The sequence below is a fragment of the Oculina patagonica genome, chromosome 8, assembly GCF_052425735.1.
Source record: "Oculina patagonica isolate OP01 chromosome 8, crgOcupat, whole genome shotgun sequence".
Lineage (NCBI taxonomy): Eukaryota > Metazoa > Cnidaria > Anthozoa > Scleractinia > Oculinidae > Oculina > Oculina patagonica.
Window position 1 is genome coordinate 23996984 of NC_135765.1, and position 17791 is coordinate 24014774.

At 39.8% G+C, this 17791-nt stretch overlaps 2 protein-coding genes across 2 annotated transcripts; both read right to left on the reverse strand.

Annotated features, from left to right (window-relative positions):
• Window positions 1–2974: 2974 nt before the first annotated feature.
• LOC144663545 (uncharacterized) lies at window positions 2975–8524 on the reverse strand. The gene is made up of 4 exons (XM_078524530.1): window positions 7833–8524; window positions 5084–6798; window positions 4238–4481; window positions 2975–3921 (listed from the first exon to the last, which is right to left on the reverse strand). Exons 1-4 carry the CDS (start codon window positions 8493–8495, stop codon window positions 3526–3528), a joined length of 3018 nt encoding a protein of 1005 aa, XP_078380656.1. The 5' UTR covers window positions 8496–8524; the 3' UTR covers window positions 2975–3525.
• Window positions 8525–10031: 1507 nt separating this feature from the next.
• On the reverse strand, window positions 10032–17725 carry LOC144663552 (dual serine/threonine and tyrosine protein kinase-like). Its single transcript, XM_078524539.1, has 4 exons — window positions 16868–17725; window positions 13555–15104; window positions 12081–12324; window positions 10032–11253 (listed from the first exon to the last, which is right to left on the reverse strand). The coding sequence occupies exons 1-4, from the start codon at window positions 17504–17506 to the stop codon at window positions 10849–10851; spliced, it is 2838 nt and encodes a 945-aa protein (XP_078380665.1). The 5' UTR covers window positions 17507–17725; the 3' UTR covers window positions 10032–10848.
• Between the last annotated feature and the right edge of the window lie 66 nt (window positions 17726–17791).

Sequence of the window (17791 nt, forward strand, 5' to 3'; positions counted from 1 at the left end):
TTACTTCGGTTAGCCCACTATGCACTCCGGTTAGCCTGTTTATGGTTAGCTTTCAATAATTGTAATGGGTTTTGCTTTGTCAAAAAAAATCCAACTCGAAATCTGAACTCGAAAATTCGACTCGAAATCCTAACTGTAAAATTCAACTCGAAAATCCAACTCGAAAATCCAACTCGAAATCCTAACTCGAAATCCAACTTGAAATCCTAATTTGGGAGTTAGTTTGTCTCTCCTCAATGACATTCAAAACAACTACATATGTATTAGTAGACAATTTAAATAATTAATATTTCACTAAAAGTATGTTTTCATGAAATGCCTAGATCTTCTACCAGAAAATATCTATACCTAGCCTCACTGTGGAAGGTTAAATGGTTTGAATGTCACCTCCCCTCACAAACTCCTTTTAAAATTCCAATGTGTGGTTATGGCAGATATCCAGCTCATCCTCGTGTATGAACCAGTGAAACAAGGCATCAAAGAACCTCAAAACAACATGGAGCAGGAAAACAATAGCTCCAAAACAAAGAAATATTTCACAGGTTCTTACACCAAGGAAAACCCAAATATTCAGATCCATCCCATGTAAGGTCAATGGAAGTTCCAAAAGGGCTAGGGGGAGGGAGGGGGGGGGGTTGTTTAAAGGCCAAACCTTTTAATTAAGAGGGGGTGTTAGGGTTTGCAGTGATGCTTTGAGTTTATTAAAATATTTAGTTGACTTCGCAGTTATCAGTAAAACAATAGTCTGTGCTGATACATCTCTGTTAAATATCTAATGGATCATTTTGCATCCAGTAGTTTGGCTTCAGTTAAACAAGCTTGAGTTAAGTGTTTTGTCCTATAAATTATTGATATTGATGCCAATTAATCAATTTTAATTTAATCTGTGGCATTTGACTTTTTTTCAGGGTTAACATGAGTTGCAGATTTTGCAGAGCCACAGACACAAAAACAGACAAGGACAAGGACATAAATAGAAAACAGGAAAGATTAAATCCAGCTCGATGTTTGGGTGTCGTCATGATGCTATTTTTAAGAGACTAGGGACATGTAAATTAAAAACAAGAGAAGCTGCAAATAAGCAAAATTTATATTTTAAATGTTAACCTATTTACAGTGTACTTCAGAAAAAGACTTCTTGATTGACCTGTCACTTTCACATCTTGTTAGATGAAACAAGGGCATTACGAAGTGATCTTTTGAAAAATATACAGCCAAAACAGTAATGGCAGAAATGGTGGTAGTTTAAAATTGCTATTTTCAATGTTTTGACTGGTAAGAAACCACATATGACCAAGCTTAAATCTGTTTGGCCAGTTAACATGACCTGCAAGTGTCCAAATGTTTTGAGCCCTCGACTACACAGGACTTACATGTAGTTGTCTAATTATATGATAAGATCTTTGGTTGACCTTGGGGGAGGTAGTGGAGTTACAAAGCAATGTAATTATTTGAATTTGGGTTGGTTATGCTGAAACTGGTGGTACTGTAATATTCTAAAGTATAGGTGAGTTTAAAATCGTTATTGCAAGCAATATGCATTACCAATTTCATTCTTATGTACTGTATGCTGTGTACAATTTATAAGAACAGCTATGTTTTTAAAATAAGTGAAATATTCTAATCCATAAGGTACCATGTAGCAACCAAATTGTGACTCACTTGCTTACTTTGTGAACTCCATGACGAATGGGCAACATGACTCCAAAAAATGTGGACAATAATACAAACAAATTTTTAAAAGAATAGTCAAAGTATTGATGTTATATTTTTTCTTGCATAGTTTTATACACAAGCAAACATGATTCTATTTTTTTCTACGTAATCAAATAACAAAACTGAGTTTGAGACTCACAAACAATATTCTAGCTTCCCAGAATTTTTGCTTTTTTTTCTGTAAGTGAAGTGAAACCCCTTAAGAGGAAGGGGAGTCAAAAGACATGTAAAAGTAAATAAGGTGCTATCATCTTCTTTTTTTTTTGGGGGGGGGGGGGTGGGTTGGGGATGGGGTGATCCTGTTCGGTGCAATGACAGAATGTCACTTCTTTGTTTTCGGAGTTAGGTTCACCCCTGTTTGCTCGCAGTTAGCTTTATTCATCCGGTTTCCTTGCGGTTAGCTTCCACTGTAGTTTGCTTGTGGTTAGCTTTCACTCCGGTTTGCTTGGAGTTAGCTTGATTTGGGCAATATGCTCCAAACCCTTAGCTATAACTTCTGCCATTTCCATTCAAAATTAAAATATAGGCAAATAGTGAAAATGAAAATAAATAAATGAGTGAATGAAAAACATTAAAATCAACCTTATTATAAATGTAGATGTTTGTTATTTCCTTTATACTCTAAATGTTAAGTGATTTTCTTTCTTTTAAAGCTGGTAAAGCAACAACAAAAATGCCTTATTTACTATGTGATATGCCTATCTACCCGGACATGCAGCCCTACTCCTCCCTCCTTTTTTTTACACGAAGGTAACATAATTGCCCGTTTTGCAACATAATTTCCCATCCAGACTTCTTAATGCTGTCGGTGGAATTATAACGTTTTGATTGATTTTGTTTGTTCTCTTATTTGGTGTTGCTGTACACGGTACCCGGAAGGGGGGGATGGTACTCTCATATAAGAGCTATACGGGTATGTGCCTCTCAACAGGGTATGCTTTTTTGCCTCTCTGACTCTGAAACAGGGTATACAAATCACCCTTTTGACTCTGAAACAGGGTTGATTGTTTTCCCAGAATCATGATTGAACACTATCAAGTATAGCTATGAAACTCCGCCCCTTTCATCTATCTTCATATATTTCCATTGTGGATATTGCTGGAACAGGGTACCTACTTTGCAGTGTTTGACTGGAACAGGGTCGCAAATTGAACCTGCTGTCTCTGAAACAGGTCCAGAGTCTCAGCAACTCAGCGGCAACCCCCATAGTAATTTTTGGGGAGTACTCCCCCCCCCCCCCCCCCCGAACACAGTAAAAAAGAAATAAGGAACAATACAGTCAACTCTCTCTAAAACGGACACCGTCGGGACCGGCTCCAATTGTCCGCCTTAGAGAGGTGTCCGTCTTCTAGGGAGTTTAGTTACAGTAAAATGACTGAAAAACGGCAGGGACGGGGCCAACACCAGGTGTCCGTCTTAAAGACGTGTCCGTCTTATAGAGGTGTCCGTTAAGAGAAAGTTGACTGTATTAATTATTATTTATTAAAAGAATAAAACGAATAAAAAATTCTTAGCCTTAAAGTTGTACAATGGCCAGAATTCAGAGTTCAATAAAGTGCAAAAAAATTAACTGGGGAGCTCCGCTTTTAGGCTTGCCTAAATCTATATATTACTTTATGCGATTTTTTCTTCATTTTTGTAATATTCACGAAAAATCAATTTGCCTTCCTGACTAGTTTAACTTTCATTCGCAGGTTCAAAACTAATGAGTATGTAACTATACAGCCTATGCATTTCTATGGAGAAAACAGTCGCACAATCGTATGAGTCTAAATTTAAGTTTTGTTGTAAATTGCTCCATTGCACTGCTCACCGACATGTTTCCCTTATCACTTCCATTCTTGCGACAACATGTTCCATTTTCAAGGTTTCTCGCTCATCCCAGCAAGTGGTCATCAGTTCCCAGCATGCATCGTTCATCACCGGAAGCTTGTTTGGTGTGATTCCTTCTTCTACAGCTTTCTGCATGGCTTCAGTAGTGTCCAGTTCCTCATACACTCTCGGCCTTGCTGTTCCAGTTCCCTCGCAGAGCACCCACAAGAGCATTCCAAATGCATAGATGTCGTACGAAGGGTAACTGAGGTGGCCTTTGCCATGAAACTGGTACATTTCAGGTGAGATATGGAAAGGTGCACCGAGAGGCGTCATGCTATTAGGACTCTCTGGTTTGGCCAGATTGATCTTGGCCCTTTCGTCAGACATTAACTGATGGGGAAAATTATAGCGCATTACTCTAATGTAATCAAATTGATGTTATCAACTTTTCCAAATATCGCTTATATGACTTCCTGTTTCCAGAGGAAATTAACTTGGATTAATTGGTAAGGTTTCGAATCCCCTGTCATTTCTGGAGATTTGGGTAATAGAGAGAGGAGGGAGTGACAGCGAGCGACGTTAAATGTAGACAGCGCCATAAAAAAAAGACCATCGAAAAGGAGAACAAAATGATACAGAAACATAAGGATTTAAGACTAACAGAACAGCCAGAATTTGCAAACTAAAACTTTGGAGTTAAACAAACCAATATATTTCCAGGTTTGAGATCCTCGTAGGTGTAGCCCATATCATGAATGGCCTTTAGTCCTTCAGCCACATCCAGTGCTATGCTCATCCTCCTATCCAGAGGTAGTCCTTCCTGTAGAGCGCGCAGCAGACCCCTGTCTGCCTTTTCCATGACAATGTATAAGGTGTCTGGCTTAGGTAAAACCCAGCCATACAGGCGCAACAGGTTTGGGTGGGAGCCATTGAGTTTCTCAATTATGTCACTAAAGAATTAATAAAAAACACCCTTAATCATTAACTTTCTTACGTCGTTAATCAAAACGTTATTAAACAATCAGATATACTGTATTTAGATATACCACAAGCTTCTGTGATCCCAACACTTCCCTAAACGAAAGGTCTTCTGATATGAAAGCGCATGGTCTCTTCAGATTACACGCCCTGGTCTGTTGCGCTTGCATTGGTTGCCATTTTATGCTGCGATGGTATTTATTTTGGCCAATTTCCTAGCGCAGTTTTTATGTTCAACTTTTCACACGCAAAATCGTTTCTAATCAAAATCTTTTTTGAATTGCAAAACTCCTCCCCATGAAAGGCCACCTCAATGGACTATGCCATCTCTCCTTAAACCCCTAAAATCATCTTATACAATATTTTAAATCCAGGGATAAATTTCTGAATTTTAGTCCATACATAAAGTATAAGAAGTGCTGGGCTTTATCCTTCATGATTGCAATAATTTAATCCAGCTTAATCGGGTATGAAATCATGTTTTGCATCGCAAATTTGTTTACTTAACTATCCCTGTGTTTGGGAGGAAATGGTATTCAGTAAGAAGTTGACATTTTTTGTACGAATAACTCACATCATGTTGATCAAATCCACAGCCGTCTGGTTCCAGGCACTCTCACCCACTTCTTCTTTATCAAGGACCTTTACCACACACTGTCTAGTGGGCGATACTCTGCACCAGTGCTCGCTTGTGCATTCATAGATGACACCATGCCGTGCTTGGGCAATAGGTTGACCGAGAGTAACAGGTCCAAAGATCTGCAAATATTGCAAGGCCAATCCTTCAACAGTAAGCTTACGTATCTGTGGGGTAAAATGAACACGAAACACTTCAAGCTGCGATGACATGTCGCTGTTTGCAAGCGTGGCATGCAAAGAGGCAAATGACGACAATGCAACCATGAATTGCTCGTGCATCTTCAGGAGGCGACTGGTACAAGCTTCACGAACCGAATCCACAACACGATTGAAATCAAGCGTTGCCAGAAGAGTGTCGCAAATGTTTAGTCTTGTTGCTGTCTTGCGAACATCTATAGCTTTGTAGCTCGTCAGGTCTTCTGGACAGAGACATTTGCTGAGAGGCTGCGAGATTTCCGTCCTCAATGCAATCTTGGCAACTTCGGTCATTGAGTCGAGGAGCCCGTTCACAACAAGCTGAAGCAGCTGATCGGTTTCTGCTTTAGCTGTCAGGAACTGGATGTCGTAAATTTCTTCCAGTATGCGGGAGACAACTGGGTTTCTGAGGTCTGTATTTAAGTCAGTTATGGCAATCGTGAGATCATTGACATAATCTTTCATTAGGACTTGTACAGCTTTGTCAAGAATATGACATGTCTTTTCCAGGATGCTTCCTTTTGCATCGCTAACAAATTTTGTAAAAGCAATGTCAAAGCTGGCGTTCAGCAAAAGTTTCGAGTAAGCAGGAAGCTCAGCCTTTACCATGGTCTGAAACTCCTTTTGAAGACTTTGTAGTCCATCAACTTCATACAGTTCTGCTTCGCGTAAAAGGTCCATCTTCAGAATGTCTAAATCCTGTAGAATCATCCTTTTTGACTCTTCCGACTTGAATGTAATAGCTGACAATGATTTGATCATTTTTGTCTGCATCATGGCTGCCTTTTGTAATATCTGTGGCACAACAGATGCTTGCTGCGTAATGGAAGTCCTTTGTACCTGGACGACGTTAGCAAAGCTTTCCTGGAGCACTAAAAGCTTTTGCACTACTCTTCTGGTTTGGGTCTTCATAACCTTTCCCAGATGATCCTGCAGACTGGATTCAAATCGTCGAAATCTCCTGGTGACCTCGGTCTCCCGCTTCGCCAAACGTTCTTCACGAACTTCTCTTGCTGAAATAGCGTGAAACAAAGGACATATTTCCCACGTTTCTCCAAGATCATACTTGTCTTTCAGCTGGTTGAAAACAGCCTCTCCTTTATTAAGCACTTTATTTACTTCCTTTAAATGACATTCTTTAGTGCCATTAGCGTCGTCCTTCGACTCCTCCTCCTTCGCCTCATTCTTTTCTCCCTCCTCCTTGTTCTCGCCGTCCTTCTCCTCGCAGTCGTCTTCCTCCTCCTTGCCATCATCATCATCATCATCATCATCATCATCATCATCATCATCATCATCATCATCATCATCGTCATTATCATTCTCGTGAGAATCTTTGCGACAAGCTGATCTGTGATTATATTTCTGTGCTTCTTTAGTTATGTCCACTTTGTTGCAGACGAACATCGTGCGAGATTGAGGAAATTTGTCTTTCAAGAATTTCAACGTTTCCTGATCCTTTTTGAAGAAAGAAGGAATTTAAAAAGTGGTAAGAAAACATTTAGGTTGGATAGAAACCAATAGCTAGTGAGAGGAGAAACAAACTAAGCTAATTCTGACAGGCTGAGTGAGTACAATTCAGCACGTGAGATAATGTTAGTTGAAGTATGTGTGGTTCGTCACACCATTCGCTGCTTATGGTCGCTTATGTCCAATCGGTGAATTTTCGAACTCGGTGTTGTCTTGTCAATGGACAAGTAAGATATTCTTGTAGTGAATCAGTTATTCCTTTTCGTGCTGCCTTTGTTGCGGTCTAAATGGCTTTAATCAAATTAAGGGAAACAAGTACGGCTAATATTGTAATTGTTCGAGCAGTAAATTATTTTGTTTGCTTGTAGCCCTTAAATACGAAAGCAAATCAGCGCTGTTAGAAATATTGCATGCAGTCGATTATAATCCCATTTGTTTTTTTTACCCTGTAACCCTGTAATCCTTTGTTCAAACTATCTTTCTCTCAAAAATAGATCAGATGGCCTTTGCATTAATTAAAGCAAAGCGAAGTGAAATCACCGGACACCGTCAGCGGCTATTGGGTTCGGACGTCTTTCTCGAGAATAAGCGACCAGAAAAGACAACTGCAGTTCATGCTATTCAGTATTCAATACTGTTTTAACTACGTAAGTTGATCACAAGATGACCGTCAAATAAACTGAAAGCAACTGAAAGATCCGTAAGGTTCCTAACAATACAACATGCTATGAGCGTAAAATACAGAAAGCTAGATTAAAAGAGGGATTTGAATAAATCAATTTTCGCTTTGCACGCTTTTTGGGCTAACACAAAGAGCTCAAACATGGCCACATTTAGAATGGTTTTCTTTCCAGAACAAAGGTCAATAATCGGCAAAACGGGTTTGTAACAAGTTTACATTAGAACTCAAACGAAATCTGAGAAAAAAAGATTGTTATTATAATGAATCGATGCAGTGAAAATTGAACATATATTGTAAAGTATACATGTACCTGGGCTAGCGAAAGGCCACCTTCACTTACCGAGCGTGTGAGTCGCGTATCTCCGTTGATAACATAAACAAATAATGGAACGGAGCCTTTGTTGAGAAAGTCATCCAGCACCCTGTCCAATGCATCCGACTCGTTCTTCCCTGGCGAGTCAATCAGCTCGATTCCACTTCTCAACAGCTGGTGATTTAATCCCACTTCTACAATTTCTTCCAATGCCGTTTCATTCTCTCTGTCTTCATCTGAGACAACTATGAGTTCCTTTGGAAGACGTTTGCCTTTAAATTCTTCTCTTTTTACCTCCTTGCCATCCGATCCGACGAGTCTGGCGTACGACTGCTCGGCATATTTAATCCGTACGATTCTAGCCGTGCACGGGTTCTCATTAACTGGCAGAGAACTCTGTCTCAGGAGCTCGTTAATTATGGAGCTTTTTCCGCAATTCTTTTCGCCAATAAAGAACACAGAAGGGCTTTTCTTAAGCTCTTTCTTCACTTCTTCCTGCTTCGAGAAAGGAATCGCAGATTGTACCGCTTCCGCTTTATCAAATGGAAGACTTTCTATGATCTCGTGGAAGCAAGTCACCGTTCTTTCGTACAAGCTCGTGCTGCAATCAGAGTAACGTTTGAATTCATCGATGGCTTCTTGCAAAGCAGAGAAACTTTTAAAGTCTCCAGTCGTTGCTGGCCGAAACATCTCACTGTGTGGCAACGACACGAATCGAAGTATTATAGTACATATAGTCTACTCGTAGTGTTATTCTTAGAATTGTATCGAGGTTGGAAAGTTACGCTGTAGCGGACTTGCTTAATTAAGGGACTAACGGAACGGATGTAAATAATAAAGCCTTTTTCGATCAAGTGGATGAATTGAGGTATTTTGCTGTTTCTGTTGTCCTGATTTTACGTCATTTATATGTTTTTGGATATTGGTATGCCAGAATACCGGAATTAGAGACCAGAGGTAGTTATTAGACTAAGAGTGCGAGCTTTCTATGTCTTCTATGAGCAAATTGTCAAGAAGGCACTGGTGAATGTCAATGATTTTGGCTCATACAGAAAACTTGCAGTCGTATTTCGTTGTTTAACATCAGTATACACTATGAAGGATAGAAGTCAGATACCTGCAGTTTTGGCATTAATTTCTTAAACAAACTTATCTCAAGAATATTTAGTAAATAAACCCCTTCAGGCGGCTGGTATATTGGAGGATAATACCCGAGGCTGAAAGATTGTCGAAAAATGAACAGTTGGCCGAGAAGCGTAGCTTCGAGGGCAACTGTGAAATTTTGAGGACAATCTTTCAGCCAAGGGCATTATCCTCCAATATACCAGCAAGCCAGAAAGGGGTTTATTTATTTTATAACCCTCCGATTAATTTCTTCATCGCGCTTTATCGCCAGTAAATTTATAGGAAAAATCTACGTAATAAACCCGGCGTAACTGTGGTTGAAACAAATGTAAGTTGATTGGTTTACGTAGTTTTATAACTGTAAATTCATTAAAAGTTAGAATTGAATAAGGTGACTTCATTCGTTTGTTTTGTGTTTGCCTACAAAATTAAGCGACGGATATTAAATCGGACGGGGTATATTCGCTGATACCCGTCGTCCGATTTTGTACCACGTGATGCGTTTTGTCCAATGAGCGCGCGCGAAAATTAATCGGTGGGTTATAAGAGATGGTACCGAGTGAGGAGCACTAATCATGTGACCGGAAAACAGCGGGAACCACAATATATTTCCCTTATTATCATTATTTAGGAGTACTTTGATTATTATTGAATTACTTGCGAGAAATGGCGAAAATAAAATAAGCGCCCAGCCTCGAATAAGCGCCCACCTCGTATAAGCGCCCACGCTCAAGGTCCAAAAATTTAATAAGCGCCCAGGGCGCTTAATCGAATAAATACGGTATGTTGTGTTTCTACGAAACAGTATCTCTTGGTTTGGCACATGCTTGAATTACTGAAGGGTTTATTGCATAACCAAGTTAAAAGTAAGATATCACAAACCAATAAAAAAGTCTTATGTTTTTTTCTAAGCCATCTGCCCAGTAGCAAAAAGTTAATAAATTTCTCCTGATACAAATGGCCTTTATTGAACAGATGTGTAAACATCTCTCAGGGGAAGTTAATTTTTATCAACAACGCCAGTCCTCCCCGACCGTAAACCACAATCGTTCTTGGGAAATACGGCGATCAGCATTTCAACCAAATAATGAGCCAAAGCACTTGCATAATCAATCATTATTGTTTTATTTACTCGTGCGCAACACTTTTAAATCATATAGAGTACACAAAGGTGCATTTCGGTTAGTTGTAATTTATATGCAGCGTTTATACTGAACATAATTCAAATCTAAGTTAATCGTAGTTTGAAAACCAACAGTGTCTGAGCAAATGGAAGAAATGTTAACTAGCAGCTAGTTACATGCCAAAATGTTCACCTACAACAGACAGGTTGCCCTATATTAAGCTGACAAATCTTGTCTCGACCTTCTACTAAAAACTTACAGCTGAGCAATATTTAACCCGAAGACAGGAACATAACACTTTTTCTATTTTCCCTTCTCTCTATTTTTTATACCTCCCCTTGTGTACATTTCTAAAGGAAATACCTAGCAATTGCAAATAACAAAATTAGTTTGCCATAAAAGGTGCGACAAGCTACTGGTCCAAAAATACAAGTTACTGAAACGACAGTTCTTGCTGTCACAAAATCGTATTTTTAGCAATGTCTGGTATCTCTCTTTTGAAAATTTCTAAACTTCTCAGTCAAGCACACTCTCGATTTATTTTGACTTCACTGCCTCCTAAAACCAGCTTGGTTTTCCATAAACAATTTGAAAACTAATATTTTTAATATGAGCGTACAACTGCAGTCAACTACAGAGGCATTTCCATGGATTAAAACTTTTCTTTCATCTATGCACCAGGAAGTCTTCTTTGTGACTATTATAATTGTCTTGTCACACAACGCTTGAAAAAGAGTGTTGCGTGACGTTGCGTGACAGCTGTGAAAGAGAGTAGATGTCTGGGCTTGAAGTCTCTACATGGAGTTCCAACAGGATTGCCTTATCACTTTCAATCTTCCAATAACATATTCCATTTTCAAGGTTTCTCTTTCCTCCCAGCACGTCGTCATCAACTCCCAGCATGCATCGCTAACCATGGGAAGCCTTTTTGGTATGACTCCTTGTTCCACCACTGTCTGCATAGCGTCGTTTGTTTCCAGACCCTCGTACACACTTGGACGTGCTGTTCCAGTTCCCTCACAGAGCACCCACAAGACCATTCCAAATGCATAGATGTCGTAGGAAAGGTAACTGAGGTGGCCTTTACCATGGAACTGGTACATTTCAGGTGAGATGTGGAAAGGTGCACCAAGAGGCGTCATGTCATAAGGACTCTCTGGTTTGGCAAGATTGATTTTGGCACTTCCATCAGACATTAACTACGAAAACATAAACGAGTCAATTGTATAGAGACACTGTCCATTCTTTTTAACTCTTTTATGTAAGGCTTACAAAACGGTTTTGTTTTGTGTTTGGAAGGTGTTCAGATAATGAGATGGAACATTTGACCTCTATCAAGACAATGTCTTTAGTAAGTAATTTTCTGTATTCTGACATGCATCTGACAATTTATTGACAATGGTATGTAAAACGATATGTTAACTAATTCCCAAATAGCTTTTTTATGTAGGGCTTCCAGAACAATGCACTGTTTGACATTAACCCTGTCCAAAGAGTGACCAACATCAAATTTCTCCTCAAAATATCAACAGATAATCAAGCGAAAAGGTTATGAGAATCACAAAACTGTTGGCTGATGTTCACCAGATAAAAACTGCATTGCTTTTTTTAACAAATTCTTCTCCTACTAATACTATAAGAAAATGAATGGAAATAAGTCATAAGAACTTTTATGAGGATACCGGGGCTTATGTTTGAAAGCACTTAAGAGAAGGAGATGAAGAATTTGGCCTTCATTAATACAGTGTACTCTAGTTGGTAATTTTTGTATTCTGGCATCTCTCTTTGGTTGGCGAAATGTTGAACTGTTAAGGCCGATTTACACGGTTCGATTTGTCGCATGCGACAAGCTTACGACACGCCTTCGACAGTCGTTAGCGAGTTGTAGGTTTGATTTACACGACACAATTCGTGTCGTAGGCCTGTCGTTAGCATGTCGCATGCGACAAAATCGTACCGTGTAAATCGGCCTTTAAGAGGAGTTATATGTTAATTGGGTAAAAAGCATTTCTTTAAGCAAACAAACCAAAATGTTCCCAGGCTTGAGATCCTCGTGAATGTAACCGATATCATGAACGGCTTTCAGTCCTTCGGCCACATCAAGTGCTATGTTCATTCTCACGATCAGCGGTAATTCGTCCTGAAGCGCGCACAGCAGGCCTCTCTCTGCCTTCTCCATGACGACGTGCAAGACTTCGGGTCCATCGAAAACCCAGCCATACAGGCGCAACAGGTTTGGGTGGGAGCCATTGAGTTTCTGAATCATGTCCCTAAAGCATCAACAAGGTACATGTTAGAGTTGGCCGTAGTACAGCCTTAAAAAGCTCTTAATCCCTTGTAGGAGATTTGCCACGAATGTTGCATATTGAACATTTATGCTAATCGTGCAACGTTCATCCTTCGTTATCCGTCGTAACGCACTCTCATGCTTAGCCACTGGGTGTTTTTATGCGATTATATATAACTTGGTTAACTATTACTTTGAGGTTTCGGTTTGAGTAACTTTGTACATCGAAAAAGAAAAAAAAAAACATTTGCTTGGTATATCTTGTATGCCACAGATCCTTTATGACTGAGCGTGATCAGCATTAATTTTTCTCCCTAAAATATGAATGCAATGTCAGGAGTGAAGGTCATGAGAAAATTGGTACTGATGAACAAGGAGACATGCAATGTCTTTAAGATGAGCAACAGCCAGTGCTACCAAGGTTCCATTTTAATAAAAATCGTTTGCTCAAATCATAATAAGCGACGCCTTACAAATGCAAACGTAAACATCTACATCTACATCGATTAATTAGTAAATTCATGCAGCAACCAGAATACTGGTCAGAAAAATCGAAGTCATATTCAACGAAGTTCTAAAACACGTTCGAACTGTTATTAAGACAAAATGTCATCATCCATCAACATCTATTATTGCTGGGTCCAATGTCGAGACTGTTTAATTTAACCACCCTGTTTGGAGATGTTGGACGAAAGTTTTGTTCAAGTCAAATTTTAGTCCAAGAAGTGCTTAAAAAAGCTGTGTTCAACAGGTTGCGCAACAGGGAACGACAATGTTGACAGATGTTAGGTCAAAACAGTTAAACTAGGGATAAATGCACCTCGTTAATACCTCATTGCCAAACCAGAACCAATGCCTCTTTGTTACGTGGTTTCGAAAAAGTCACTGTGAAGAAATTGACTATTCTATTTTATTACCATAGCCAAATTCGGGATTAGCCAATCCGAAGCCTGATCTACTGTCCTGTTTTTTTTCTGCAAGCCACTGACAAGTCGTCTCTGTACTTGTGGTCATTTGGGTAGTTTAAATATCTCATTTTACCTTTTGGAAATCTCCGGCGACATATCCGGCTCGTTTTGTCTCGCCATGGGTATTTTGACGCGATTGCGTTTCGCCAAAATACAAACCATGGGTCGACCAAACTCACCTGATATCTCGCCGTAGCGTACCAAAAGGTACGATTAAGTACAATTGTTTCTTTTGTATAACTTACATCATGTTGACTAAATCCACAGCCGTCTGGTTCCAGGCAGGCTCACCCATCTCTCTCTTATTTAAGACTTTCACCACACACTGACCAGTGGGCGACATTCTGCACCAACGCTCGCTTGTGCATTCATAGATAACACCATGCCGTGATTTGGCAACACACGAACCCAGCTGCACAGGCCCGAGGTTCTGCAAAAATTTTAATGCCATTCCCTCGACAGCCAACGTGCGTATCTGTGGAGTAAAATGCATGCGAAACACTTCAAGCTGAGAAGCCATTTGGGAATTTGCAAAAGCTGTTTGCAAGGAGGCGAGGAAGGCCACTGTTGCCCGAAATGTTTCAAGCATCCTTTGCAGACGATCGTGACAGGCATCGAGAACTGCTTCTGCAACGTTCTTCTCCTTAATTGCCTCAAGAAGAGACTCCACAATGGCTCGCCGACCTGCTTTGTTGCCAACATCTTTCTTGGAGTAACTTGACATCTGTTTGGAACTAAGGGGTATTGAGATTTCTCTTCTCAAGGCGATACTGGCAGCCTCCTTCACGGAGTCAAGAAGTTCGTTGAGAATAACTTTGAGTAGCTCATCGGTTTCAGCCTTAGTTACCAGAAACTGAATGCCATAACTTTCTTCTAAAATTTGAGAGACAATCGGATGCGAAAAGTATTCATTAAAGTCAATGATCTCCTGGGTGAGATCACCCACCAAATCACTCATCATCGTTTGGACAAAAATGTCAAGGGCATTGCACGTCTTCTCCAGAATGCTTCCCTTCATATCACTGAGAAAAAGTTCCAAAACAATGTCCCTGCTAGCGATTGATAATAACAGATCGGGATCTGAAAGTGCAGAGAGGTCAGTCGTTAGCATCGTTTGTGCCTCGCGTTGAAGAGTTCGCTGGTTTGCAACTTTGTAAACTTCAGCTTCATGGATAAAGTCGATCTTCATGCCCTTCATCTGCTCTATGATCTTCTGTTTTGAATCTTCGAACTCCAAAGTAATAGCCTCTAACGACTCAAACATTTTCGTCTCAATTTCGTTGGCCTTTCTTAGAATGTCTGGTACAATGGATGCTCTGTCCGTAATAAGCGTTCGCTGTACTTGGACAACGTTCACAAAGCTTTCTTGAAGGAGCAGAAGAGTTTGCACGACTCTTTTGGTTTGGGTTTTCATAACCTTTCCAAGAAGACTTTGCAGACTGGTTTGAAATCGTTGAAAGCTTCTCGTGGCCTCTCCCTCTCTGTGTTTCACCCGTTCTTCTCGAACTTCTTTAGCTGAAATGGCGTGGAATAAATCACACGTTTGCCAAGACTCCCCCGAAAGAAGCTTTCTATCTTTCAGCTGATTGAAAACAAACTCTCCTTTGCGTGGCAGATTATGGGTTTGGCTATTATCACCTCCTTCATCTTTTTCGTCGTCTTCGTCGTCTTCATCGTCGTCGTCGTCGTCATTGTCGAACTCTCTTGCTCCTTTCGGAATGTCAATCTTATTGCAGACAAACATAATGGACGACTGAGGTAATTTGCCTGTTAAAAAGGTCAGCGAGTCTTCATCCTGAATCCAAACAGAAAGTAACATATAAAGTTTAAGTGACAGTGTCACCATAATTGCGTGCTTCTTAAAAATGCAATGAAGGTGCTGGTATTAATTGGAAATCCACAAATAGATACCCGCCTTGCTAAAATGGTACATGAAAATTGTGAAAAGGTGGTTTGGCTATGGACAGATACAGGGCAGTAGTGGCCTAACACTTCAAAACGTCGGGCCGGCGTTTTCAAGTGGGACAGCGTTACCTGGACGAAAATCACTCAAAAACCATTGATCACGTTAATTCACACCTTGAAAAATGAATTGATGTGTTTCTTTTGTTGTTCAAAGGTTTTGTTGTTGACCACTCAGTGCACCCTCGCGATACTGCCCATCTAAGCTTGTTCAGAAATTGCAATAACAATAACCAGACCAGTGCCATTTCAATTGAAAATATTCGTGAAGGGCGTAGCCATGTTGGCAGCCATTAAGAAATAAGTACGGCCTCTGCCGTTATATATGTATAATTTTTTTTACGCATGTCACTATGTGGTCAGTCAAAGCACACTGCTTTTATACTTTATTTTTGGGTCATTAGCAGCAACAACAACAACTTAATGTGAGAAAAAGCTATCTCAAAAGAAAAAAACCCGAGTAAGGACCTAATATTTATGAACCTGTTAGGCTAAAATTTGCAAACTAAACCCCATTTTTATAAGAACCTAATTAGCCTAAAATTTGGAAACAGGTTCTTATTTTCACAAATTGATTACAAATGTTTACTTTTGGAAAAATCAGTTTGGACAAGGCATTGCTGAACATGTATATAATGTTTTGTTCTGAATGATAAGTGCTTCACTTTAACATAAACACTTGTTTTAAATGCAAATTTTACACAAGGAATAGGCTGAATGCCACTTAAAGGTCTAATAGCAACAATGTAAAATTTCCTTCAGAAAATAAGAACCTAAATAGCCTAAAAGTGTGTTAATTACCCTTCATGTAAGAACCTGTTTAGGCTAACCTGAAAAAATTAGGTTGTTACTCGCGGGTTTTTAGACCTTATTCAAAAGTGATACAAAATTGTTTTGGCAAAATTCATCACTTCTTTATTACTATAAATGTCTAGAAATAAACAAACGCACCATTTAGTCAGTATAGTAATTAAACCGCATCAAAATAAAAAAAATCCTGCAGAATTTTAAAACAAACAATCATTATTTCCATGGATTGAAAGCGATTGTACGGCGTTTTTTGTTTTTGTTTTGTTAAATACAGTGATCGAATCGTTTGAATGACGTGACAAAAAGTCATCTTTCTAAATTTGTATTTAAATTCCCCCCTCTGTGGCCAGAAAATTGACTGGCAGAATACAAGAAGATATAGAAACGAAACACGGAAGCAAGATTAGAAACCGAAAGGTTCTGAATCGGCTATGTATCAGGGCTTAGGAACCGCGCCCGTAATGGTGCCTTCAAATGCAATGGCGTCGATAGTCGTAACGCACGACAGCACAATAAAAACGTTTTTCGGTTGAATCGATACATTTTGATAAGCAAACGTTTGAGTATAATGCTGACAGAAGGTATCTAGTGAGCTCGTATGAAAAAAGCAGTCAATGCGATCTACTTTCAAAGACACTTCCGGGATTTCGTTGAGACTGAGTTTATTACTGGAGCTTACTGGGTATTTCCGGCCCAAGTCAAGTTACTGGGTATTTTAAAAGACGCTCACAGAAATGTAACCTAAACAATTTTACAACTACTGTAGCTAGTTCAGTTTAAACTCACCGAGGATCTAAGGCGCATGTCTCCATCAATAACATAAACAAACAGCGGCACAGTGCCCTTCTTTAGGAAGTCATCCAGTAGACTATCCAACACATCTGACTCGCTCTTCCCTGGAGAATCAATCAGCTCGATTCCGCTGCTTAGAAGTTCGTGTTTCAAACCGACCTCTACAATGGCGTCTAAAGCATTCTTGTTCTCTCTTTCATCATCTGGGACTTCTATGAGGTCTTTTGGAAGACGTTTTCCTCCTTGGACCAGTCCTCTTTTCACCTCCTTTCCATCCGATCCGACGAGTCTGGCGTACGACTCTTCGGCATACTTGATTCGAACGATTCTAGCCGTGCATGGGTTCTCGTTAACTGGTAAAGACGTCTGTCGGAGAAGCTCGTTGATTATGGAGCTTTTTCCACAGTTCCTTTCGCCAATGAAGAAGACAGAAGGACTTTTCTGAAGCTCTTTCTCTACGTCGTCCAGCTGTGAAATGGGAATCAACGTGTTGGTGTCTGTTTCATCGTCAAGTTGAATGCTGGCTACGATCTCTTGAAAGCAAGTCGAAGTTCGCTTGAACAAGGACGTCGTTCGGTCAGAATATCGTTTGAATTCTTCGATGGCATCTTGTAAAGATTGTTCGCGAGACATCACCGAACGTTACTTTACAATTCGAAGCAAGGAACAATCAATCGTATTGAAAACTTACATCCTGACTTACCGTCTCGTGATCACATTTCTGGGAATTTTCCCCCGGATGGATGTAAATAACACTGGAATATTATACTTGTATATTGAAGGATTGGACTTGATACGGAACGGACTAACGGAACATAATGAAAGAAACCTCCAACACCCAGCATTTCTCTCTCAGAGATTTTTCTCTTAAGTCTTGAAATGACAGTTTGTTATTTGCGTAATATGGGTGTTGGCATT

Excerpts from the sequence above, each read along its gene's own strand:
- LOC144663545 (XM_078524530.1), bottom strand. The coding sequence starts at position 8,495 with ATGTTTCGGCCAGCAACGACTGGAGACTTTAAAAGTTTCTCTGCTTTG. Across the intron at positions 6,799-7,832 it reads ATACGCGACTCACACGCTCG|GATCAGGAAACGTTGAAATT; the intron begins GTAAGTGAAGGT and ends TTCTTCAAAAAG. Across the intron at positions 4,482-5,083 it reads GTGGATTTGATCAACATGAT|TGACATAATTGAGAAACTCA; the intron begins GTGAGTTATTCG and ends TTAATTCTTTAG.
- LOC144663552 (XM_078524539.1), bottom strand. The coding sequence starts at position 17,506 with ATGTCTCGCGAACAATCTTTACAAGATGCCATCGAAGAATTCAAACGA. Across the intron at positions 15,105-16,867 it reads ACATGCGCCTTAGATCCTCG|GATGAAGACTCGCTGACCTT; the intron begins GTGAGTTTAAAC and ends GTTTGGATTCAG. Across the intron at positions 11,254-12,080 it reads TCAAGCCTGGGAACATTTTG|TTAATGTCTGATGGAAGTGC; the intron begins GTTTGTTTGCTT and ends ATGTTTTCGTAG.